The 27,087-nt window shown below is 41.4% G+C and overlaps 1 protein-coding gene and 1 pseudogene across 3 annotated transcripts in view; one reads left to right on the top strand and one right to left on the bottom strand.

Annotated features, from left to right (window-relative positions):
* Window positions 1-27,087, top strand: part of UBE2H (ubiquitin conjugating enzyme E2 H) — a 122,990-nt gene that overhangs the window by 86,581 nt on the left and 9,322 nt on the right. For both annotated transcript variants that reach the window (XM_010378773.2, XM_010378776.2), the window contains exons 4-5: window positions 5,957-5,996; window positions 7,329-7,381. In XM_010378773.2, the coding sequence (XP_010377075.1) occupies window positions 5,957-5,996; window positions 7,329-7,381 (93 nt within the window). The remainder of the gene's footprint in view (window positions 1-5,956; window positions 5,997-7,328; window positions 7,382-27,087) is intronic.
* On the bottom strand, window positions 16,647-17,600 carry LOC115898136 (annotated as a pseudogene). Its single transcript, XR_004057850.1, has one exon. The product of XR_004057850.1 is annotated as a 60S ribosomal protein L15 pseudogene (transcript).

A 27,087-nucleotide genomic window follows, 5' to 3' on the forward strand; every position in this document is an offset into this window, starting at 1 on the left:
ACCCATGAGGTGAAGGCTGCAGTGAGCCGAGATCGCACCACTGCACTCCAGCCTGAGTGACAGAGTGAGATTCTGTCTCAAAAAAAAAAAAAAAAGAAAAGAAAAGAAAATGCCTGGTAGTGAATAAAATCTTAAATCATGTAGATTAAAAATAACCTGCTACTTCTACTTATGTTGCCATAAAAGCAGTTTTCAAAATATGTTCTCTTAAAATATCTTGAAAATAGTTCCTGGTCTAATGGAAACAAGTGTTGGGAAAATTCTCCTGTTGCAGACATATTCATTAGTGTGATGATAGCATTGCCAAAAGGAAGGAGAACATGCCAGGGCCAACACACAGTCCTGAGAACATTCCTTCTCTAAATTTCTGGCCCGTTCTTTCTCTGTCTCCCTTCTCCTTGTCCAGGAGCTCCATTGTTGGCATCATTATCCAGAATGTAAATGGCTTTGCCAGAAACACTGCCCACAGCTTGCCTGAGAACAAATGTCAAGGAGATATGCTCTTTTCCATGTATTTGCATTGGATATTTTTCTAACAATTAAAAAAGCCCAAGGGCCGGGTGCAGTGGCTCACACTTGTAATTCCCCACACTTTTGGAGGCTGAGGTGGGTGGATCACTTGAGGTCAGGAGTTCAAGACCAGCCTGGCCAACATGGTGAAAACCCCATCTCTACCAGGAAATACAAAAATTAGCTGGTTGTGGTAATCCCAGCTACTTGGGAGGCTGAGGCAGGAGAATCTCTTGAACCTAGGAGGCGGAGAGGTTGCAGTGAGCTGATAGTGCACCACTGCACTCCTGCCTGGGTGACAAAGTGACCTTGTCTCAAAAAACAAAAAAACAAACAGAAAAACCCACCTGGTGTTGGAAGAGATCATTTTAGTTTAGAAAGTAGGAAGTTTCTTGATTGAGTTGGTCTGGTTGTGTTCATTCCTCAAAGGCAAGATTATAAACTGTTTCTGCCTACTTTGGAAGAGTCAAAGGGTTTGTTTTGTGGCTCTTTATGGTATTTTATCATGGTGGTGGTTTTGTATTCTCTAGAAAATTCCTGTACTTAAAAATGCTGCCTTACAGAATTAATTTCCTTTAAGGACTTTACTCTTGGATATTTCCCCTTAATTCCTCTGTTCTCAGAGTGCTTGCCGTTGTTATTAAATGCTAGATTTTTAGAGCTGATAGGGCCTTTAGAAACAGTGAGAGTGGAGAGTTTGGAGATCATGTAGTTCAGCTGTTTGTCTTCGTAGGTAAGGAAACAGACCCCACAAGGTGCAGTGCCCAGGGCCTGCAGTTGATGAGTTGCGGCTAGAACCCATGTCCCTGTTGAGTACTTTGCTCTTCGCGGTGTGATTCTGCCCTCTGTCCTAGTGCTCAGATGGTGTTCCTATACTTAGCAGGGGCACTGGAGGCTGAGCTCCAAACCATTTATTACTAAAGCATATGTTTACCAAGTCCTTTTTGGTTCTGTTATTTATTCCTGTACTCAACTAAGCCAAATCTAGATTTAATTGAAAACTGTATAGACACTGTTAATTCCAGGTGTGCTCTTCAGGCCATGTCCAATGAGGGAGGCACCTTAGTCTTTCAGAGACCATTTTGATAAACATTTAAAGCTTACCATAGTTATTTTTTTGACTTAACACCTTTAAATGCCCCGTGGCATCCCATTGTTGAAGCGTAATGCCCGGTAGGATTCCCATTTCATTTAGATTGAGATCTGCCATTCCCCAGCACTCAGGTGAGCTGATTGAGCTGTTCTCCAACTAACGTATTTTAGGACACAAGCTGTTTGTTTTGTTTGTTTGTTTGTTTGTTTGTTTTGTTTTTTTTGAGACAGAGTGTCCCTCTGTCGCCCAGGCTGGAGTCCCGTGGCACGATCTCGGCTCACCGCAAGCTCCACCTCCTGGGTTCACGCCGTTCTCCTGCCTCAGCCTCCTGAGAAGCTGGGACTACAGGCGCCCACCACCACGCCCTGCTAATTTTTTGTATTTTTAGGAGAGACGGGGTTTCACCCTGTTAGCCAGGATGGTCTCGATCTCCTGACCTCGTGATCCACCCGTCTCGGCCTCCCAAAGTGCTGGGATTACAGGCGTGAGCCACCACGCCCGGCCTACACAAGCTGTTTGTTAAGCCAAGTATGTGAATATGTCACTGTTCAGGCACTAGTCTCAGTGGCCCCCCATCTCCCTCAATAACAGCCAACGTCCCTAAAAGGGCCCCGAATACTGATCACCTCTGTGACATCACTTCTCATTTTCTGCCCCTTTCTCAAATCCCTTCAGTTTCAGGAAAAAACTTCAGAGCATCAGGCAAGCTCCTAATGTACTTTGCACTTGGCTGTTCCTGCTATAGAGACCTTCTCCTCTCCTCTTGGTACCAGGTGGCTCCTCTTTCACCTCCTTCAAAGCAACTCACCTTCTCAGCAAGTCCCTTACTGACCTTATTTAAAACTGCCACCCCGCCCCAACCTTTCCATTTCTGTTCCCCTCCTTTGCTGTGTTTTTCTCCATAATGCTGGTGACCTTCTAATGTAGGACTTATTTTTTCTAAAGACCTCTCCTTACAGGTATTTCCCCTTAAGTCCTATGTTCTCAGAGTTCTTTGAGTATTGGTTTTAGTTTATTTAAATGAAAACTTCCCAGTGCTTCTCATCTGTAGCCAGCATTGGGAACTTTTGCCATAGACGTTGCTTCATTAGGTGTTAGTTTTGAGAGTTCTCACAGAGGCAGAATTTAAGTATCAAGAACATATTTTTAATTCTTAATAGTAGCTTCAAGCAATGTTTTTCATATAGTAGGACCATTCTCTTGCCTTAAACCACATAGTGGCTCAGCATTGTTCCCTACTCATCAGAAAGCTTCCCTGCAGTAGTGATAGCAGCATGTTCCTATATATATAACTGATCTTGAGGACCATGCACCTTATAACCTGAGGTTCCTCTGGTTTTAGAGGGAGGATAATGAATTTGTATTATTTGAACAAGAGTGTTAAGATATGAGATTTCAAATAAAATGGTTGGTTTTACTGACTTTTTCTTAAAATAGTTCAGCACTAGTTAATGTTTGTATAATTAAGTCTATTTTAGAATATTTGATTCTATGTATAACTTTTTTTTTGGAAATGGAGTCTAGCTCTGGCTTCCAGGCTGGAGTGCAGTGGCATGATCTGCAAAGGCTCACTGCAGCCTCCACCTGCCAGGTTCAAACAATTCTCCTGCCTCAGCCTCCTGAGTAGCTGGGACTATAGGTGTGCCACTACATGCCCGGCTAATTTTTGTATTTTCCATACAGATGGGGTTTCACCATGTTGGCCAGGCTGGTCTCAAACTCCTGACGTCAAGTAATCCGCCTGTTTTAGGATTCCAAAGTGTTGGGATTTCAGGCGAGAGCCACTGTGCCCAGCTGATACTATGTATAACCTTTTATTTGAAAGTTTTTTTACTCTCAACTATTAAAATTACACATTGTAGAAGTGTCAGAGAGCCAAAAGTGCAAGTAGAAATAATGGGAGAATCTCTCAAAGATGACAGCCATTGACACCTGTTTTCTAGCCTTTTCCCATTGCTGTGGTCCTAGTTCTGTTCAGGTGTGATGAGATTTGAACAGTGCAGTGGAGAAAATCCTACCACCACTAAGAATTCTGCACTGTTAACTTTTGTGCTTACTTTCAGTTTCTTATTTATGTGCATATGTTTTAAACAGAGCAAATAATATACAAGCACATTGTCCCTTTTTAAAAGGAATATATTAATAGTGTTACATAAAGTCTTTTTTTTTTTTTTTTTAAGACAGCCTCACTCTGTTGCCCAGGCTGGAATGCAGTGGCGCCATCTCGGCTCACTGAAACCTCCGCCTCCTGGGTTCAAGTGATTCTCCTGCCTCAGCCTCCTGAGTAGCTGGGACTACAGGCACATGCCACCACCCCCGGCTAATTTTTGTTTTCTTTTTACTAGAGATGGGGTTTCACCGTGTTGGCTAAGCCGATTTTGAACTCCCGACCTCAGGTGATCCACCCACCTTGGCCTCCCAAAGTGCTGGGATTACATGCGTGAGCCACCGTGCCCGGCCAGATGAAGTCATTTTTAACCACTCTTTCCTGTTCTGTTCCCTATTCCCATCATGACCCCAGCCCTGGTGCCCTAACTGAAACAATTACTTTTGCAAATTTGGTACGTGTTGGTTCAGTACAGTTTTCCTATACTTGTTACCATGGAGAATAGGTAGTATTGCTTTGTTTTAGTTTATTAAATAACCTCAGGCTGTAAATATAACATCCTGCAACTTAAAAACACAAACAAACCAATCAACCTTAGCTTTAGATGTATACAAGTTGATACACATTGATCTACTTCGTTACCCTTGGCTATGTAGGACTCAAGTAGATGGATGTACTCCCCTTTATCCAACCCTATCCATTGACAGGGTTGAATTTGGCTCTTGGCTTTTATAAATAATATTGCAACAAATACTCTCATGGGTCATCTGGGACATGTGTATTAGTATTTTTCTAAAGTTATATAGAATTTTTTTACCCTAATTTTTCTCCTCTTAATACCAAGACATGAACATTTCCCATTATTAAAATGTCTTTATAAACCACATGCTTCTTACATCTAGACTTTGAAACGCCTTAATGAAAAATTAATATTGGACACAAAGCTTTTTTTTCGTCAGAGTAACTTAAACATCACATGGGCCCTCTTGATTGTGGTAGATAGAACATTATGCTGTTTCAACACAGAGCATTTAAAAACAAAAGCTAAAAGTGTGAGTGACTACAGTGGTCTAAGACTGGACTACTTGGACTTGGTATTCTTATCTCCTGTTTTCTAACTCAGGGGAAGTTTCTCAGGTTTTTGAAGACAATCTCTGTAGCACCTCACTTGAGGCTCCTCCAGTGCCATTTCTCTGCGTCTTTCCTGACTTCCTATTTTACTCCCCCTGCTGTGTCAATACTTTATTCAGATTGCAGTTATTTATTGGTGTCTCTCGTCCCACTGCCACAGTGACCTCCTCAAGAATAGTGAACTGTCTTATTTTTGTACCCTATCCAAGCACAATGCCTGCTTCAGATATTGAAAGTGTGGAACAGAATGAGAGTCCTAAAAGGAAATGAAGTGATAAGGATGACAAAATGACACCTTTGACAATGGATCTCTGCTTTAGAATGTTGCCATTTGCATATATACCGACTGATTGAATCACTGGTTTTATTAATTTCTCCTTGAAGTTTAAATGGCCGTATAACTATTAGAGTGTGTACTTGGTTTGCTAGGAAAAGTTTTAAAAACTTAAACCTCCAACAGATATAGCCAACTTAGAGGTGTTTTTTTTTTTTTTTAAACTCCTTGCTTCATTTCTTGGTTGCCCCAATTTTAATCAACACTGGGTTTCCCTGAATGAGCAGACTAATGTTAAAGGAAATATTTTGGTCACTGTTCTTATGAAATCCTTTGTGGTTTGAAGTGGTATTCCTTTAGCATTTCAACAGTTTCATTCATGTTCTGTGCATAGTGTAGCCAAGTGATACCAGTGAGCGAGCTTCAGAAGGAGAAGTTCAAATGCAGAACCTCCAGATTTAGAGCTTGAACAATAAAACTTCTGGGAGGGAGAGTCAGACTTTTATCATGACACTGGTTATGAACCATTAGTAGTATAATTTATCTTTGGGCAGTATCTTCATAGCTCAGAAAACAGTTGCTTTAATGATTATTTTGTATAAGAAGCTGCATTTCTCCCAGTTTGCTCTTTTGTTAATAGAACGCTGATGTATTCTAAGTAATTGGAACTGTCAGGAGAATATAATGTTTATCAGTAACCAAAGATGTACGGTTGAAAGTAGTGATTTATAAGTATTATCACCTTTTCCCAATACTGAAATTGTTTCCAGTACTGAAATACTTTAAAAAACTAATTGTTCTCTGGATACTTTTTGCTGCTAATTAACATCTCTTTTTACAGGATTCATGAATAAAATTTTCCATCCCAACATTGATGAAGCGTAAGTAACTATTTTAAAATGTTTAAATTTTAGCAGCAACTGCTCTTGATTAGCGTTTCTCTCTCTGTTATAAAAAGCCTCAGTTATCGTTTTGGACCTTATCAGGAGTTAGGACTGTATGAATGGTCATGTAAATGACAGAATCCAAAGGATATGAGGTTCTCAATCACTTAGTTCACATTCTGCTATTGTACCACTTAGTTTTTTCCATTGTCGTGACTGGGTCCTTCATTTTTCTTGTTATCCAGCAAACAGCAGTAATATTCCACATCTCACTTCTCTTTGTGTAGACACAATTCAGAGATGTGTTTTCAGTCTACAGATTGACTGTTTTCAGACCTTATAGTATTTTCTCGATTCTTGAGAGTAAGGCAAAATGACTATTGATTCAGTTAATGAATCTTATTTATCCCTTTCTTTCATTCTAATATTTTATTAATGATACTTTAAAATATTCCAGCATATCCTGTTTCCTACTTCTAGTGCTGTTTAGAATATATTATTATTTGGGACGCGGTTTGAATTTGTAATGGCACTAAGTTTTGCTGTCTCTCACAAGCATACCTAACAGGTTTTTCTGAACCCTGTGTGAGTAGGTTGTATGTATATATACATCATGCCCCTTAGTCCTTTAATATTAATACTTTGTTGTATCAGTTATCCTAACAAGGATATTCTCTTATCTGTCCACAGTATATGGTTGTCAGATTCAGGAATTTAACATTAATGCAATACTTTTTATTTAATCTACTGCCATATTCCAGTAACCTACTTTTAACACTTTTTTCTTTCAGTGAAGGATCCAGTCTAGAATCATACATTACATTTAGTTGTCAGGTTTCTTTAAACTACTTTAATCAGGATTAGTTCCTCAGCCTGCCCTTTTCTTTTATAAAATTCACATTTTAAAATAATATAGACCCATTATTTTATAGATTGTTCCTCAATTTGGGTTTGTCTGATGTTTCCTGTTCATTAGATTCACAGCATGAACACACTTAAGGCCAGAAAACTACAAAGTAAGATTGTATCTTTCTTGGGGTATCACATTCAGAGACATACAAGGTCTGTCTGCCCCTTGTGTTCTCAGCACCTGGTTCAGGTGTTGTCTGGTTTCTCCATTGTATAGTTACTATTTTCCCCTTTTAGTCTGTAAGGTGACACTTTAAGACTTTGTACTATTCTGTTTCTCATCATAGTTTTCCCCAATTGGGATTCTTTTTTTCACAGATCTATTAAAAGTATTTTTCTTGATAAGTAAAATGAGTTGCCAGATACATGCAACTAACTTTCTAATTTTTAAAAACATGCCATTCTTTCCATCTGTTTCAGGTCAGGAACTGTGTGTCTAGATGTAATTAATCAAACTTGGACAGCTCTCTATGGTGAGTTTGGCCATGGAATATTTTTTGGAGATGTTGAGACATTGCCTAAAAAATGTTATTTGGCTTTTCTTTTCTGGTTTAAGATGCTTTGTTGGTAATGGGAAGGGATTTTTGAGGGACCAACTGGGAAAGTTTGATCAGTGGAAAAAATATTTTCTCATAAGTACAAATATATCAGTTTAGCTGTGGAAATTTAAAATGATTTTGTGAGATTCCAAACTTAAGGTATAGTGATACAGGTGCACACACACGAATACATGTGCAAACATATATATGTATTAGAACCACGTAATATATATATATTTTAGTTTTAGAAAAAACTAAAACTACTTAGGAATGTCCCTCTGAAATGAGAGAGAAATGATATAGTAAGAGGTTTTAGGGGATCATCTTTTCAAAGGCCAAAACTTCCTTATGAAGGAAGAGTAATTTAGCCTTACCTTCAGTGCTGAAATTGACACCCCATCTCTTACAGGGAAACAACAAATGAATTGCCCAGCTCTGCAAAGTACTATGCTGAATATCACAGAGAGTTATAAAGAGCATCAGGCCTTTCCTCCTTATCACCTGGTTGGGGAGCTGAAAATATTTTAAAATACAGTCATCCCTTGGTATCTGCAGGGGATCAGTTCCCAGACCACCAGCAGATACCAAAATTCGTGCCTACTCAAGTCCCACAGTCATCCCTGCAAAACCCGCTGACATGGAGGGCTAGCTGTATTTATTGAAAACCATATGTGAGTGGACCCATACAGTTCAAACTGTGCATGGACCCATGTTGTTCAAGGGTCAGTTGTATATTTGAAGTTAATTAGGGATACAACAAATAAATCTATTTTTCCCTCCACTTGTCCAAATCTCAGGCTTTGTAGAGTCTCCCTACTCCAGTGCTCCTACCCCATATACTTCTGCTGATTCTCCAGCTGGAAGTAATCTCTGGATACCATTACATTTTATAGCTCCTTTTTTTATGGCCCACTTTCACTTTCTACTGTGTATTTGTTGTTTATGCCTATTTTTTTTGTGCTACTAGATTATTTCCTATCTTAAGGGCTATCAGGTGTATGTCTGATTCATCTGGAAGGCCCAGGATTCTTATCACAGTGCCCTTCACCAATATGGGTTGAAAGAATGAATGGTACAGGTAACAGTTGCTGAGAGGCACAAGAAAAGAAGGGAAAGCTCAGTTGAGGCTGAGCTTAACCAGGGATGGCTGCTTCTTGTTGAAGACTTGTGTGACCTTTTAATGGTCTGAGGTAGATAAGACTTCTTAGTCCAGCCACAATTTGCAAGTTACCTTTGCCAGATATCCTTGAACTAGGATGGTAAATGAGAATCACAGAGAAAGGTTGGTCAGCAGCAGAACACAGTTAATCCCTGCCTCTACCTGATTGTGCCATTCAAAAATTATTTTCTCTACCTGGAATGTTCTCCCCTGATCTTTGTGTGGTTGGCACTTTCTTCACTCATCTCACATATCACTTCCTCAGAGCAGTTTCCTTTCCCAGCCACTCCATCTGAAATGACACCCCTCCATAGCACAGCACCCTGTTGTGTATATTTTTTTAATTTTAAAATTGTTTTTTAATGCGTAGAAACAGAGTTGCACTCTGTTGCCCAGGCTGGAATGCAGTGGTGTGATAATAGCTCACTGCAGCCTTGAGCTCCTGGGCTCGAGTGATCCTCCCACCTCAGCCTCCCCAGTAGCTGGGACTATAGGAGCATACTACCAGGCCTGGCTAGTGCCCCATTTTCAGTAAGCTTCTGAAACTGGTATTTGTTTATTATTTATCTTATCCCCTTGGATTGTAAGCACGATGAGTAGGGACTTTGTCTTGTTCTTGTCTTTCTCTCTCTCTCCATCCACATGCGACTATAACAGTGCCTGGTGCACAATAAGGGTTCGACTATTTGTTGTCTTAATGAGTGAATTAATCATGTCCAGTACTGTTTAACAAGAGAGTTTTAGGGGAGATGGTGGCATCTAGTTGAGGCAACAAGAAAGAACATACACTCTGAGCTTGATTAAATGGATTCATTTTAAGATGGTTTTTTTGGTAAAAATGTCTCATGGCAGGCTGCCTGGAATATCTGATGTAATGATGTGTTTTCTTAAACTACATTCACATTTTAGAAATGTACATATCAAAATACTGCAAGCTGGTTCCAATTACAATGAGGTAAATTGATGTTTAGTTTTGCTAAAGCTTTTACCATTGACCAGAAAAGCTTTGTGGAAGATGTTTGCTGACTGTCAAGTGCCTCATGTCTCAGAACAGATTTAAAAAAAAAAAAACAGTTTCACTGAATTCATAGACATGCAACTCACCCATTTAAAGTGTGTAATTCAGTAGTTTTTAATATATTCAGTTATATGCAGCCATCACCACAGTCAATTTTAGAACATTTTCATCACCTCAAAAATAAATGTGTACCCTTTAACTATTCCCTACCTACCCCTCAGCCCTAGGCGACCACGAATCTGCTTTTTGTTTCTGTGGATTTGCCTGTTCTGGACACTTCTTAAAAATGTAATTATAGCCGGGCGCGGTGGCTCACGCCTGTAATCCCAGCACTTTGGGAGGCCGAGGCGGGCGGATCACAAGGTCAGGAGATCGAGACCATGGTGAAACCCCGTCTCTACTAAAAATACAAAAAATTAGCCAGGCGCGGTGGCGGGCACCTGTAGTCCCAGCTACTCAGGAGGCTGAGGCAGGAGAATGGCGTGAACCCGGGAGGCGGAGCTTGCAGTGAGCCGAGATCGCGCCACTGCACTCCAGCCTGGGTGACACAGCAAGACTCCGTCTCAAAAAAAAAAAAAAAAAAAAGAAATGTGATTATATAATATGTGGTCTTTTGTGACTGGTTTTTTTCACTTTGCATAATGTTTTCAAGGATGATCCGTGTTGCATGTATCAGAATTTCTTAAGGCTGAATAATATTTCATTGTATAGATAAACCACATTATTAGATAGTAGACATTTGGGTTGTTTCTGTCTTTTGGCTATTACGAGTATTATAAATATTTGTGGACAAGTTTTTATGTAGATATGTTTGCATTTCTCTTGGGTATATAGGAGTGAAATTGCTGGATAATATGTGTAACTATTTGAGGACTGATAGACTACTTTCTAAAGTGGCCAACATGAGTAAGATTTCATCACATTTATAAAATGTTAGCGTATGTTCTTATATTAACTTGCAAAGCATTTAATAAGCAGCAAGAGTTAAACCACGTTGGTCCAAGTGAACTGAAAGCAGACTTCTGTGTTACATGTGTATGAGTTATTGAACATGTTCCATAATACAGGAGTGTGGGCACACTAACAGGTAAGTACAGGAAAACAAGAAGAAATATTTTCAGAGTATAGTCAAAAGTATACTGAGCATGGGAGAATTGTTTTGACATTTTGCTCAAAACTATTTCTCAAGAAAATTCAGTATTTCTTTCATGGAAAGTTTTAGGAACAGGTAAATACAAGTATATAAAGTACCGGTAGAATATGTTCGTTCGGATGACCTTGAAGTATTTTTTCAGACTTATCTGATCTTGAGATCTGAACTGAATTTTTATTAGAAACTGTTAAAGCCTCTGGCGTTGAAGGTTAGTTCATAATTGGTGAGTTCTGAATCACTTCATTTCCTGCAGTGGTTCCTGAGAGAATCTGAGTTCAAAGGACCGCCCCCACCAACCCCTGCCCCGCCAAAAAAAAAATCTAACACTACATAACTAATAGGAGAAAGTTGGCATGTCAACATAAATATTCAACTGAAAAGCAAAAGGCTAAGCCTGGCACCTAAAACTTGTTTCAACACTTTCCTCTGCTGTAGATTCGATGAGGGAGCAGGGAGTGGATTGTGAAATTTCCTGCCCTTTACCTTGCCCCAGGGCATGTACTGTGCTGTGGGTTATACATATTTGTAGCATAACAGCAATTCACAGTTGAAATTTCAGGTTTATGTTAATCATAGCCTGATATTAAACAGCATTCATGTTAGCAGTAAATTTAGTCCTCTGTCCCCTCACACCCCTCCCCGTCGTTGATTTCTGGTAAGCCAGTTGACTCATTGCTTCTGTTCTTACCCTGTTTTCTCTTTGCCAAGTGTATGTGCAATTTGTTTATTCAGAGTTCAAAATTGGTATAATTGTGGTTTACTCACCCAGTAATTTTTAATTTTATATTATTTAACCTTACAAGAGAGCTAATTATAGTGAGGAATCAGATTAATTTTGTAAAGATGCTTGTCATCAGTATGAAGTTATCAAGTCTGAAGTTATCTATTGTTATTCTTATGACATTAAACAGAAAGTAGCAGATGACCAAATTGATTGATTTTGGCTTCCTGCAGGATAGCATCTTTTTTTTTGCATCCCTTCCTGCTCTTCCAGACAGCAGTGACAGAAGCTCTGAGAAACATAAAATGTAGCCAAGGGGATCTGGATTTCCATTTCAAAACAAATTAATTTTAAGGACTGACAGGAGAGTTCATTAAGCCACAGGTAGCTTTTTAAGCACTCTTCTACTTTCCAGTTTTCCTTTTTTTCTTCAAAATATACTTTATCTGTAGTTGGCTTATCACCCTGCACTCCTGGGGGCTCAGGTGCCTTCACTGCAATACAGCTTTAATCTCTCTCTCATCCCACCCTTCTGGACAAGGCATGCTTGATCCCTGCAAATGTGTTTCTCTCTCCAACTTTCGTTTTATTCATTCTTTTACTTGGTAAATTATGTATATGATGGATTAAGTTGTAGGCTGGGCACAGTGGCTCACACCTGTAATCCCAGCACTTTGGGAGGCCAAGGCGGGCGGATCACCTTAGGTCGGGAGTTAGAGACCAGCCATGACCAACATGGAGAAACCCCATCTCTACTAAAAATACAAAATTAGCCGGGCATGGTGGTGCATGCGTGTAGTCCCAGCTACTCAGGAGGCTGAGGCAGGAGAATCAGTTGAACCTGTGAGGCGGAGGTTGCTGTGAGCCCAGATTGCACCATTTCACTCCAGCCTGGGCAATACGAGTGAAACTCCATCTCAAATATACAAAAAAAAAAAAGTTGTGGAGAAGTGAGGTGGAAGACAGTTGTCTTATGAAATTGGGCAGTTTACATTTTCACTGTTAGGGTTTCACCCTTAGGGTTGCTAGCCAGTGGACTGGATACTTGTACTCTTATTTTGCCAGGCAGAAAAATCAACATTTGGGAGAAGTCTTCCCCTAGAGTTATCTGGGGAGTTAGTAACAGGCAAATTAAATTGACTATAACAGAAGGGAATACTTCAAGGACTTTGAGATTAGGCAAGAGATATAAAATTTCTTTCTTTCTTTTTTCTTTCTTTTTTTTTTTTTTTTTTGAGACAGAGTCGCACTCTGTTGTCCAGGCTGGAGTGTAATGGCACAATATCGGCTCACTGTGAGCTCCGCCTCCCGGGTTCACGCCGTTCTCCTGCCTCAGCCTCCCGAATAGCTGGGACTACAGGCGCCTAAAATTTCTTTTACCAGGCATTTAGAAATTTAAAATACAAATGTAACACTTATCCCATCCCCTTTTCAGTCAGATAGTCTGTGAATCTTCCCAAATAATTCAGATTTTGGAAGAAGGTGTATCTTAAAATAATGCTTTATGCTGGATTAGTGCATGCTGTTTCTAAACATTTTAGTGTAATTACACAGATAAGAAATACATGTGTGTGCATGGATGATTGGCCAATTACTATATTTGAATAGCTTGAGAACTTCGGTATTGGTCTGTCCATGTTGAATCACAAACATCATCCTGCCTTTGGAACAGCTGGATGTCATTATTTCTAGATAGAGGCCAAGTAGAGCAATTCTGTCCAGTACTATTGGGATAATGTCACCTGTTATACATAATAAAGAAATATGCTCAGTTGTGGATTTATGCTTCAACAGTACTTAGCTAGCTCTGTGACCAACCTTCTTTATCTGTCTGCTTGGAAATCTTCAGATGTGGTGTATGTGGCTCAGGAGTCTAACTAGTTATATACATAAAAATGGAGTCTTGCTTGCTTTGAACAACTTAGTGGAAATTCATTAAAAATATCACACTCGGCCGGGCGCGGTGGCTCAAGCCTGTAATCCCAGCACTTTGAGAGGCCGAGACGGACAGATCATGAGGTCAGGAGATTGAGACCATCCTGGCTAACACAGTGAAACCCCGTCTCTACTAAAAAATACAAAAAACTAGCCGGGCAAGGTGGCGGGCGCCTGTAGTCCCAGCTACTCGGGAGGCTGAGGCAGGAGAGTGGTGTAAACCCGGGAGGCGGAGCTGAGATCCAGCCACTGCACTCCAGCCTGGGCTACAGAGCGAGACTCCGCCTCAAAAAAAAAAAAAAAAAAAAAAAAATCACACTCACTGGTGGTCAGCTTTAAAACCATGGAGTGGTCCGGGCTTTTTGGATCATGGGACATGAGCCAGCCAGGGTATGGCTCTGAAAGACAGCCATAGCTATATTCTGCTTTCATAGGGGCTCTGATTTCAGGGCTTGTTTCATTCTTGATTATATGTAAATGCAACCTTGATTTGTTTTATCTTCATTCACTTGTGATTACTGAGTTAATAAAGTCTTCCCAGTGTACGGACACTTGGCTTGTAATTGCAGGAAGTTATCTCTCGTTATTCTTTTCTGATATTAACAAAAACTAAATTATTGTCTAGTAATTACAAGCTTGAATAGCGAGTTTTAGTATGCCAGCAAGACTAGCCAGCTAGCTAATTACACATTAACTGCCCTCATTTCTGGAAGGCTAATAACAAATCCTGTTACCATGTTTTAGCTTACAAGCTCTTAAAGTGAGCAGGGTCATAACAGGTTTGAACTAGGATGAATGACCTCTAAAAAACACCCAAGTAAGATGAGAATTGTTTTGAGATTAACAATGCAGCAAGAGCAGTGTTTTTGATGAACAAGAGCTTGTTTTCTTCATTGTGATCTGTGCAGTAGCGTTTATTTTCTTCTGCAGCTCTCTGAAGTTTAAATATGTTGGGGGGAAAGGGGCTACAATTAGGCAATGAATGGGAAATTACCTTTTAAGCGGGTTTGGAATGCTTTAAAACCAGTCCATGTCCTGTAACTACACACCTCAGATTGGTGACCTGGTAGCCTGGCCCTGAGCAGAATGTGGCTGGTTTTCCCGGTTTCAGCACCCTGTATTCATCTATCCATCTATCTTTTCTTTTCTTTTCCTTTTCTTTTTTCTCTTCTCTTTTCTTTCTTTCTCTCTCTTTCTATTTATCTTTCTCTCTCTCTCTCTCTCTCTCCCCACCCCACCTCTTTCTCTCTTTCTTTCTTTCTTTCTTTTTTGAGACAGAGTCTCACTTTGTCGCCCAAGCTGGAGTGCAGTGGTGCAATCTTGGCTCACTGCAACCTCTGCCACCCAGGTTCAAGCAATTCTCCTGCCTCAGCCTCCCAAGTAGCTGGGATTATAGGCACCTGCCACTGCACCTGGCTAATTTTTATAGTTTTAGTAGAGATGGCATTTCACCATCTTGGCCAGGCTGGTCTTGAACTCCTGACCTCATGATCCACCTGCCTCGGCCTCTCAAAGTACTGGGATTACAGGCGTGCGCCACCGTGCCAGGCCGGTGCCCTGCGTCTTTCATATTTCCCTTTCCCACACAGCACAGGAACACCTGTTTCTAGCTTAGAATACTTAAAAACCACAATGTTACTACTAAGTGAGATTTAACTTTTTTTTTTTTTTTTTTTTGAGACGGAGTCTCACTCTGTCGCCCAGGCTGGAGTGCAGTGGCCGGATCTCAGCTCACTGCAAGCTCCGCCTCCCGGGTTTACACCGTTCTCCTGCCTCAGCCTCCCAAGTAGCTGGGACTACAGGCGTTGGCCACCTCGCCCGGCTAGTTTTTTTTTTTATTTTATTTTTCAGTAGAGACGGGGTTTCGCCGTGTTAGCCAGGATGGTCTCGATCTCCTGACCTCGTGATCCACCCGTCTCGGCCTCCCAAAGTGCTGGGATTACAGGCTTGAGCCACCACGCCCGGCCGAGATTTAAATGTTTTTACCATGTATGTTGCAAATATGCTTTGATTGTTTGAATTCCTACTAATTTTTCTTTTTTTCATTTTTTTCATTTTTTTCATTTTTTTTTTTTTTTGAGACAAGGTCTTGCCCTGTCACCCAGGCTGGAGTGCAGTGTGGCTCACTGCAGCCTCAACCTCCTGGGCTCAAGTGATCCTCCTGTCTCAGCCTCTCAAATAGCAGAGACTACAGGCATGCACCACCACACCAAGCTAATTTTTCGTTTATACTACAGATGGGGGTGTCACTATGTTGTCCAGGCTGGTCTTGAACCCCTGGGCTCAAGTGATCTGCCCACCTTGGCCTCCCAAAGTGCTAGGATTACAGTCATGGGCCACTGCACCCAGCCACCATTTTTGAGAGGTAGGAGGGAGGTGTTTGGTGTGTTTTTTAAAGCATCCCACTTCTTTTCGGATAAGGGAGGTGTTTTCGTCTGTTTTTGTTTTTTATTTTGTTTTGTTTTGTTGCCTGCATGGCAATCTTCATTAAGACTTTATCTTTAAAAGATCCCTGTGGACTAATATGAGAAGATATGTGAATCTGCTGAGCTTAGACTTTTTATATATTTTATCCACACATGAGACCCTCTCAGTTAAGTAATTGTATGAATTCTTTAATATACCTTTTAGTATTTGGCAGCGGGTTATATTATCTTATTTGCAGCTAGTTAGCCTTCAGTAAACTAAGTGCAGCATGGTGAGCCCTGTGGCCAGCTGGGCCTGAGCCACAACACTGCAGGAAGTCTGGTGGGTTGCTTCAGCTCACCACCTGTGTGCCCTCAAAGCAGCTGGAGAAATGGGCTTTTTGTCCCTGAGGCTGAGTTCAAATTAATTATTTTATTATTTTATTTTATTTTATTTTGTTTTATTTGAGATGGAGTCTTGCTCTGTCGCTCAGGTTGGAGTGCAGTGGTGCAGTCTCGGCTCACTGCAACCTCTGCCTCCTGGATTCAAGCAATTTTTCTGCCTCAACCTCCCAAGTATCTGGGATTATACAGGCACCCACCACCAAGCCCGACTAATTTTTGTATGTTTAGTAGAGACAGGATTTCACCATGTTGACCAGGTTGGTCTTGAACTCCTGACTTCAAGTGATCCACCCGCTTCAGCTTTCCAGAGTGCTGGGATTACAGGTGGGAGCCGCTGCGCCCGGCGCAAATTAGTTATTTTAGAGAATATTACTTTTTTTTTTTTTTTTTTTTTTTTATTTAGTTTCAGTTCTCTTAAAGAATTTATTTTAAACCTATTATACCACAGTATGTTTTATACACTGACATACAACTCCCTAATAAGATAAAGCAAAGATTAAAAAGTTTATCTTATTAGAAACAAGATACACCACCACTTATTGTCTTCAAACATTATTGCACCTTAACTTTCTTAATTTGACAAAGCATTCAAGAAACAATCTGCAGACTAGTTTTAACAGACAAATAACACCTGTAAGCAGACATGACTGTCCTAAATTGTTTATTAGGTATGAATTTTACAAACTTAACTTATATTAGCGGTAATGGTGGAGCTGGAGAGTATTGCGCCTTCTCCAAGCTGCCCGGCGAGAACCACCAATAGTATGGTGGAACTTATGGCCCTTTCCAAGGCCACGGCTCTTTCAGCCTGCAGATGTCAGCCCACGTATCTCCCTGTGCTTGTGGACTGGTTTGGTGATCCACTGGGTGTCAGGATTTCTTCTGATAGCTTTATGGAATGGATCAATGAGGATAACCTCAAAAAATTTGTATGTGGAATCTTCTCCAACCCAGTAAGAATTCAGGACTCTCAGAGCCCCACAGTGGCGTCCAGCTCGCTCCTCTGCAACGGACTGAAGGCTTCCAGCAAACTTTAGCTAGTTAACACCATGATGGACAGGCTTGCCGTAAGTTGCACCCTTAGGAACTGGGCGTTTTCGGCCACCACGGCGAACACGAATCCTATATATGACGTAACCTTGCTTGGCCTTGTAGCCCCGTCGGCGCGCTTTATCAGGCCGGGTGGGGCGGGGAGCCCTGTGGAGAGCAGAGAGCTGGCGGTACTGCCAGCAGCGGACCCTCAGAAGAAAGCGCATGACATCAGACTGCTTCTTTCTCCATAGCTCCTGGATGTACTTGTATGCACCCATCTTGGCTTACCTGATGGCTGCCGCCAGACGGAAAGGCAGAGAATATTACTTTTAATCTCAAAACTGTTTCTTTGAAATCTGCCTGCCTATCTGATTGGTTTTATTGAAGTTTTCCTTGAGGGGCTGTTTGTCATCTTTTAGGGCCCTCTGTTTGCAAGGTTTTTTCAAAGATAACAACTGCTTGGTTGTGTGCAGTGTAGGACTCTTTATAGGTTTTTGACTACTCTTCCTTTCTTGTAGAATTTCACTGTCTTTTAATGTTTACAGACTGTAAGCAGGATAAAATTTTAAAATTCAACCATTATTAATATTGCTGCTTCGTAGGAGCTGGTAAAGGAGTGGAAGGTAAAGATCTATTAGTTATGGTGTCTAATACACCGTTGAGGAAAATCTGTTAACCCCAAATTATTAAGTACCTAAAGAAATCTGGAGATCTTAATTTATTTGCCCTATTTCAGGACTTAGCAACAACAACAACAAAAACTACCTAGTTTTTGTACATATAGTAGATACCCACCACCACCACCAAAAATAGTTGTTGAATGAACACGATGAAATTTTGTGGTTGGCTTTATTTTGAGCACATATTGTAAAATTCATGACTTGTGTGGCAGTTCATGACGAATTCAATACAGTTCCTAAAGTCAACCGATGGGATTTTGAAAGGTCAACAGCTGCTTTTCTCTAGTAGTCAAGGACGTGAATAACATGATCGAAATTCCCAGGAGTTTCAACTGTAATGACCAAAAGTGCAGGGAAGGAGATCTGTGTAAGTCACAGAATCATCAGTTCTAGACAACAATCAACTTATGATTTTTGTCCATCTTTTCTTCTAGGTGTGAACAGGATTTGTCTTCCTTTCCTTTCAGCCCTGTTCCTTAAAGAATTACAGAACAGATAAATACCTTGGACAGTAGTGACTATCCCTGTGATTTTCAGCTTGGAAAGCCAGGAGTCCTCCCCCAGAGGGGAGAGGGATGGTGAAAGAAGTTTGGATAGCATGCTTCTGGAGGGTGCAGAATTTTGATTGACAAATAATCATTGTACATATTCATGGGGTGTATAGTGATATGTTTTTTGTTTTTGTTTGTTTGTTTGTGTTTTGTTTTTGTTTTTGTTTGAGACAGAGTCTCGCTCTGTCGCCCAGGCTGGGGTGTAGCAGCGTGATCTTGGCTCACCGCAGCCTCCACCTCCCGGGTTCAAGCAGCTCTCCAGGATGCAGAATTTTGATCGAGGGCAAGAGGAACTTATTGTTTGTGGGAAATGACCTACATGATTGTTTTAAGGAAACTTTCTCTGATTACAAAGGCGAGAGTACAGAACCTTGAAGGCCATTTAGTAGATGACTGCCCTGATCCAGGGCTGGAATGATATATTGGGCTTGACATAGTTACATGCCAGGGGAAATAGAAGAAAAACTAGAGACATTCCTGGGAAACTGAACACATGGAAGAAATGAAGAACATCTAGCCAGATTCCTTCCAGAGGCTTGGAGCCTGAGAGCAAGGGCGTTAGAGTCAACCTACTCCCTTCATTAGGTGAAGGGAATGGGTTTTCAGGAAAATAATCTTAGACATGTAAAGTTTGATAAGACTATAAGACTCATGAAGGACCAGTTTTATGGATTTGGTAGTTACCAACATAGACGACTTCTTTTTCTTTCTTTCTTCTTTATTTAAAGAGACTGGGCCTCAACTGGGCATGGTAGCTCACTCGTGTAATCCCAGCACTGGGAGGCCAAGGCTAAAAGATCACTTGAGCCTCAGAGTTTGGGACTAGCTTGGGCAACATAGAACTTGTCTCTGCGAAAAAAAAAAAAAAAGAAAGAGAGAGACTGGGTCTTACTGTGTCATCCAGGCTGGAGTGCAGTGGTTGTGATCATAGCTCACTATAACTTCAAACTCCTGGGCTCTAGTGATCCTCCCTCCTTAGCCTTCTGAGTAACTGGGATTACAGCTGCAAGCCACCACACCCAGTAGACTTACTTCTTTAAAATTGTAGGATTGCCGGGCACAGTGGCTCACGCCTGTAATCCTAGCACTTTGGGAGTCTGAGGCGGACGGATCACCCTGAGATCAGGAGTTCGAGACCAGCCTAGCCAAAATGGCAAAACCCTGTCTTTACTAAAAATACAAAAAGTTAGCCAGACGTGGTGGCATGCACCTGTAATCCCAGCTACTCGGGAGGCTGAGGCGGGAGAATTGCTTGAACCCAAAAGGCAGAGGTTCCAGTGAACTTAGATTGCACCACTACACACCAGCCTGGGGCAATAGAGCAAGACTCCGTCTCAAAAAAAAAAAAAAAAAATTATAGGATGATGAGCTTCCCGGGGTAAGAGTGTACAAGGCTAATTCTTAAAATGCAAATACCACAGAATTTGAGCTGCTGTGCAGGATGCTGATGTCTTTCCAGATAAGTTTTTTATTATGTGTTTTTAACAAACAGGATATTGGGCTTCTGGGGGACAGATAGTAGAAGTAGAAAGGGGATGGGGTAGGTCGGTTTGAGAACAGAAGAATGGCTTTGATGGTTCTTGGCACGTGGCACCACTTGGTAGTTTTTGAGTTACAGCATTTATTTTTCAGTATTGAGTCCGAAAAACGAAGAATATTTAGGTAAAAGTCTCCAAAATGACTGCCTGTGTGCTAATTGTGGTTCCCAGTGAGGCAGAACATGTCAAGGTTTGGGTGTCCACAGGATTTTAACCTGAAGAAAGCAGTGTATGTTACAATTTTTTGGGGGGTGTTGGGTGTAGAGAGAGGTCCTTGTTTTGTCACCCAGGCTGGTATGCAGTGGCATCACAACATACTGCAGCCTCGACCCACCCACCCGCCGCTGACTTGAGCAATCCTCTCACCTCAGCAACTACTGAGCACCTACTCTCCTGAGTAGTTGGAACCACAGGCACATGCCACCATGCCCAATTATTGTTACTATTTATTTTATTTTATTTTTTGTAGAAACTGGATATCCCTATGTTGCCCAGGCTATTCTTGAACTCCTGGGCTCAGGCAGTCTTCCTGCCTTGGCCTTCAAAAGTGCTAGGATTACAGACATGAACCACCATGCCCAGCTTGAAATTTTCCATTTATTTCAAAGGAAATAGAGGAAAAAGAAATAACTTGTGGTCACTGGTTCATAAATAGCCAATAATAAAACATGAGATGTGTGATTCATCCCCTCTTGTGTTTTCTCCTTCAAGCCCTGCACCATCTCATTGTGAGTCACCTGGAGTAGGGCGATTTTACTTTAAGAGTTGGTACGTTTTTTCAGTGTAACTCTTTTTAATTAATACATATTCTTTAAGGGATACAGGTAGCTGAAATGTCTACCCTTTGAGGATGTCATATTTGTATTAATAGTTTACTTCTCTGGTGCAATTTGAAGTATATCTTATAGTCACTTTTAGTAATGTATGTTACTTCCCTGTAAGGAATAGCAATGTTATACTTCTCCTTTTGCAGTGAAGAAGTTGAGATGTAGAAAGGAAGAGACCTGCCCAAGGTCTAAGAGCAAGTCAGTGGAAAGCCTGAAATTAGACTTGTGGTCTTTTAGATTTTTCATCTGTTGTTCACCACTGAGGAGCCAGCTTTCTATTTGCTGGAGACAGTTCAGCCTAATGGAATTTGCTCTGCCGGATGTCCACAGTATGTTAGGTGATGATTCTAACCATCCCCTAACACCCATTCTCCTCCAAAGTGGCCCTTTAGTCCCCCTCCAGAACAGATCTGCTTTTGACTGCCTGTGGTGTGGCACACCTCTGCCTAGAGGTAACAGTGGTAACAGCAGTGTGCAGAAAAGAGGGAAGGGTCAGGGAAGGTCACTAAACCAGAGTCGAGCCGTTAAATGCGAACATTTTCTTGCACAAAAGAACCTACAAGCAAATGGCCCTTTCCTTCCCATCTATTTGGGGATAGGGGATCATGGGCCAGGTAGTATTTCCTGACTGTGCATTTGCATACAGATGTCTGTATCACACGCGTACAGATCCCATCCAATCCTGAACCAGAAGCCCTGGGGTAGGTGTGAAGCTGCAACCCTAGGATGCTAAGCAAGTTTTTGGAAAAACTCCACAGGTAATTGTGATAGACAAGCAGGACCTAGACTTAGCCCAGAACCACTGCTCTAGAGTAAGTGATGCTGCTTTTGATGATAAGTTGTTATGATTTGGGAGTCTTATTCCATTGCCCAGGCTGGAGTGCAGTGGTGTAATCTCAGCTCACTACAACCTCTGCCTCCCAGGTTCAAGTGATTCTCCTGCCTCAGCCTCCCGAGTAGCTGGGATTACAGGTGCCCACCACCACATTTGGCTAATTTTTTGTATTTTTAGTAGAGACAGGGTTTCACCATGTTGGCCAGGCTGGTCTCAAACTCCTGACCTCAGGCAGTCCACCTGCCTCGGCCTCCCAAAGTGCTAGGATTACAGGCTTGAGCCACTGTGCCAAGCCTGTTTTTAAATATTAAATATGAATATAAATTATATGCCTAAACTGAGATATGAGTGTTATAATTTTAGCATTAATATAAGATCAGACTGAAGAGTCAGTGCTAATGAACCACATTTTGGTTCTAATTGAGTTTAAGGCAAAAGTAAGGGCTGTTTGCTCATCATAAACCGTTTACTCAGGGATCTTGGGACTTGCTTTAGAAGTTAAGATAGCCGGAAATGGGGTCAGCTGACTGTACTCTACAGGTTTAGGTCAACTGTATTGGGCTCTCTTCCTTTTTAAAGGAAGTTGAAGGTTAATGTTTTTAGATAAAGATCTTTGAACTGACACATTTTTATTATCACTATTATCGACACATTTTTATCGTTTTATCTAACAAAAATCTAGGGGAAAAAATGTTCTTTATTTTTCTACAGATGAGTATCTTTATTTTATTATTGATTTATAGTTTTAGTCTTCTCTGCCAGTGTATTTATCTTTTTTTTATTATTATTATTTTTATTTTTTATTTTTTTGAGACAGAGTCTCACTCTGTCGCCTGGGCTGGAGTGCAGTGGCCGGATCTCAGCTCACTGCAAGCTCTGCCTCCCAGGTTTACACCATTCTCCTGCCTCAGCCCCCCAAGTAGCTGGGACTACAGGCACCCGCCACCTCGCCCGGCTAGTTTTTTGTATTTTTTAGTAGAGACGGGGTTTCACCATGTTAGCCAGGATGGTCTCGATCTCCTGACCTCGCGATCCGCCCGTCTCGGCCTCCCAAAGTGCTGGGATTACAGGCTTGAGCCACCGCGCCCGGCCCAGTGTATTTATCTTGAAAGAAGACTATCTGCACATTTGAGAGCTGCTCCTTTCAGAAGCACCCTCAGGAGTAATCACTGTGTTAGCCACTAGCAGGAAAGCCTCATTGCTTTAAGATGGCCAGAGCCATCACATCCTGGCCTCCTGAAGTTGTCATCTTCACCCAAAACTAGGCCTCACGTGTTTCCTTTTCTGCTCTTCCGTTTTACAGGTGTAACTCAGCACATCTGTAAAATGGATCAAAAATGTTTTAACACAGGAAGACGGTAGATACAAGAAGGAAGAACCAATAATTAAGGGTTCTTTGTTTGGAACAAATTCATAGGCAAAGCCTTTTATTGGTAGCTTGAGGAAACTTAAAAGTAGTAGGAAAGGGTATAAAATCTCTTTCTGGGACACGCGAAGCTCCTAGTTTTGTAACATGTTATCTGTAATATTTCTCTAGCCCTGAAGCACTTCTGAACATTACTTCAGAACATAAAACCTATGCTTTGTTTTTAAAGGTTTTTGTTGTTATGTAATAGCATCCAGCTGCTAATCCTTTTGAGCAGCACGTGTAATAATAATATGGCAGGAGGAGCCTTCCGTTCACGGTGTGCGGGTGTCTGCGGGTTGCCTCCTGCGGTGAAGCAGTGTGGAAACAAGCACACCGCTTCTGTGAATAGCCACAGAAACGCCTGAACGTCCTTTGCTTAGCATCCTTCTTTGCACTTGTGAGGGATTCTTTGGGGAGGATGTGATCATCTCTGATCCATGGATTTAGCTTCCCTGCCAACGATGGTGTGCAATTTTTGACCCAGAGACACGGGGAGCTTGTGCCTTCGTAAAAGTTGAGGCAGTGTGTGTTTTATCCATTAGCAGAGGCAGCATAATGGATAAGCTCAGGTTTGAGTTCCAGATCCATACTTAAGTTCGGTGTGCCTCAGTTTCTCCATCTGTAAAATGGTACCTACCTCATTGACTGTAGTGAAATTAAGAGTGTATATGCAGAGCTTGGAAGAGTGCCTTGCTTGTAGTAAGCACTATGTAAGCATTAACCTGCCATTACTGTTCATGGGCCGGGCGCGGTGGCTCACGCCTGTAATTCCAGCACTTTGAGAGGCCGAGGTGGGCAGATCACGAGGTCAGGAGATTGAGACCATCCTGGCTAACATGATGAAACCCCATGTCTACTAAAAATACAAAAAAATTAGCCGGGTGTGGCAACGTGCACCTGTAGTCCTAGCTGCTGGGGAGATTGAGGCAGGAGAATGGTGTGAACCCGGGAGGCGGGGCTTCCAATGAGTGGAGATCTCACCACTGCACTCCAGCCTGGGTGACAGCAAGACTCCGTCTCAAAAAAAAAAAAAAATTACTGTTAATATAACTATTGTTTGACTCTTCCCTGTTCTGGGATCACATTCAATTGTAAAACTACTGTTTTTTGTTTTTGTTTTTGTTTTTTTGAGATGGAGTTTTGCTCTTGTTGCCCAGGCTGGAGTGCAGTGACACATATCTCGGCTCACTGGGTTCAAGAAATTCTCCTGGCTCAGCCTCCCAAGTAGCTGGGATTACAGGCACCCGCCACCACACCCAGCTAATTTTTGTATTTTTAGTAGAAACGAGATTTCACCATGTTGACCAGGCTGGTCTCAAACTCCTGACCTCAGGTGATCCACCCATCTCAGCTTCCCAAAGTGTCGGGATTACAATTGTGAGCCACTGTGTCTGGCCTATAAAACTTAATTTGCTTACCTTTTGGCATTTTCTACCACTGCCTTAATAACTCACCCACCCAAGGATAAAGATAAGAAAATAAAAACGTATTCAGACTTTTCATGTTTTATTGGATATTTCAAACATACACCAAAATAGAAAGGACATATTTACAGGAAAATGTTATTTTTATTTTATTTATTTATCTGAGACAGGGTTTCACTCACTCACCCAGGCTGGAGTACTGTGGTGCAATCTCGGCTCACTGCAACCTCCACCTCCCCAGGTTCAAGCAGTTCTTCTGCCTCAGCCTCCCAAGTAGCTGGGACTACAGGCGCGCGCCATCACGCCCAGCTAATTTTTGTGTTTTTTGGTAGGTATGGGGTTTCACCATGTTGGCCAGGCTGGTCTCGAACTCCTGGCCTTATGTGATCTACCCACCTTGGCCTCCCAAAGTTCTGGGATTGCAGGCGTGAGCCAAAAATGTTGATTTTTAAAGGCAAAAGAAATGTCATTTGAAATGTGAAAAGTAGAAGTTACACACCTATTGCCTTGACGTAGCTTTTTAAAATGTTCGTCTTATGCATACGCACTGTACATAGTTGTAATTCTAGAAAACATACCATTTTATGGCCTTTCTCTACCCAGCATTCAAGTATAAGCATTTTTTTCCATTTAAAACAAGTAGTTTTCAATGGTTTTGTACCATAATAATTGTTTCCCTTTTTAAAAAAAAAAAAAACATCGGTGAAAATCTTACTGCAGATAGTTTGGGGGTTATCTAGGAAGGTGATTTTTGTTTTGCTTTTTTGATTAAGAGTGTCAGCATTTCTTTCGTGGTACGTGAGAACCTTACTATAAAGTGGCTCTTTAGGACTGTTCTGAAGTCAGCCTTATGAAGGTGAAATAAACCCTGATGAAATCACCCCAAGTCTGTGGCTTTTGTTATAAGGCAGAGCTGCTCTGTGTCAATATCTGGTGTGTGAGAACAGGACGTGGTAGCTGTCATGGGGCCCTCTAGCCCATCATTCTCTAGACCTGCACTGTCCAATACGGGATCTACTAGCCATGTGTGGTTATTTAAATTTAATTAGAATTAAATAAACTGAAAATTAATTTCCTTATTCACACTGGCCATATTTTGAGTGCTCAGTAGCCACTTGTGGCTAGTGGCTATTGATTTAGATGGGGCACATATAAAACGTTTTTATCACTGCAGAAAGTTCGGTTGAGTAACACAGCTCTAGATTATTCTCTAACTGCTCAGCTTCTTAACCTTACAGTGATAAGAGCCACCTCTTATAGGTAAGATTTTCTAGAGCGAAGTTGGGCAGACCTTGGGTACTTGTTTTTGTATATGTAGTTTTATAGGAATACAGCTACATTGATTTGTTGACCTGTACTCTGGCAGCTTTTGTGTTAACAGTGGCAGAGCTGAGTTTTGAATAGATACGACAGAGACCATATGTGGCCTGCAAAGCCCTAAAAGTATTTGACCCTTTACAAAAAGGTTTGCCTACCCCTTTTATCTAGATCTCAGAACTGATGACATTTTGGTCTAGATAATCGTTTGTTGTGGGACTGTCCTGTGCATTGTAGGTGTTTAGCAGTTTCCCTGGCCTTCACCCACCAGATGCCAGTAGTACCCCTTAGATATGACAACCAAAAATGTCTCTAGACATTGCCAAATTCCATGGGGAGCAAAATCACCCCTGCCTGAGAACCACAGATCTCAAGCAGTGTGGCTTGGCGAAGCATTCTGTAATACTGCAGAGGAGCGCCCATTGTTAAAAGAAAAATTTGATGAAAGAGTTGACTAAATTAACGAATAGTTTTTTATGCTACTTAGTATACTTCAGCATTGTCTCCAGAAACAGGAATGTTTGATATAAAACATGACAAAGTCGCTGGAGTGGGGCAGAGTCATGGAAGCATTCTCATCTCCTTCTATTTCTCAGGGGTGCCACAGTTCACTGAGGAGCAGAGAGTGGAAGTTACAGCATCTCTGAGCTGTGGGGCATGTGGGTTGTGTTATATCCAGGTTCTCAGGGCCTGCTTTTCTAAAACGCTGGGTAACTGCGGGTGTTTGTCGTTTGCTAACTGTGTGTAGATATCATCTGTGTATGCCTGGCAAGAAAGGAATTAATAAATGTCACGTCTGCAATCCCAGCACTTGGGGAGGCTAAGATGGAAGGATCACTTGAGTCCAAGAGTTCAAGAGCAACCTGGGCAGCATAGGGAGACCCTGTCTCTATTAAGAAAAAAAAAAAAAAATTTAGCTGGGCATGGTGGCACATGCCTATAGTCCAATTTCCTTGGAAGACTGAGGCTGGGAGGTTGGCTTGAGCCCAAGAGTTTGAAGTTGCAGTGAGGTATGATCACACCTGTGCATTCCAACTTGGGCAACAGAGTGAGATCCTCTCTCAAAAAAAACTTTTTTAAATAAATAAATGTAGTAGATTGGTGCTTATCTGTCTTATGAATATTTGTGGTTTTATGTGGTCCATATAATTCCTATCCTCATTACCCAGAATAGTTGAAAAATTGGTTGTATTTACCTCCGTTAGAAGTTGCAAGAATTGAATTAAATGTCA

Source organism: Rhinopithecus roxellana, chromosome 6 (genome assembly GCF_007565055.1).
Source record: "Rhinopithecus roxellana isolate Shanxi Qingling chromosome 6, ASM756505v1, whole genome shotgun sequence".
Lineage (NCBI taxonomy): Eukaryota > Metazoa > Chordata > Mammalia > Primates > Cercopithecidae > Rhinopithecus > Rhinopithecus roxellana.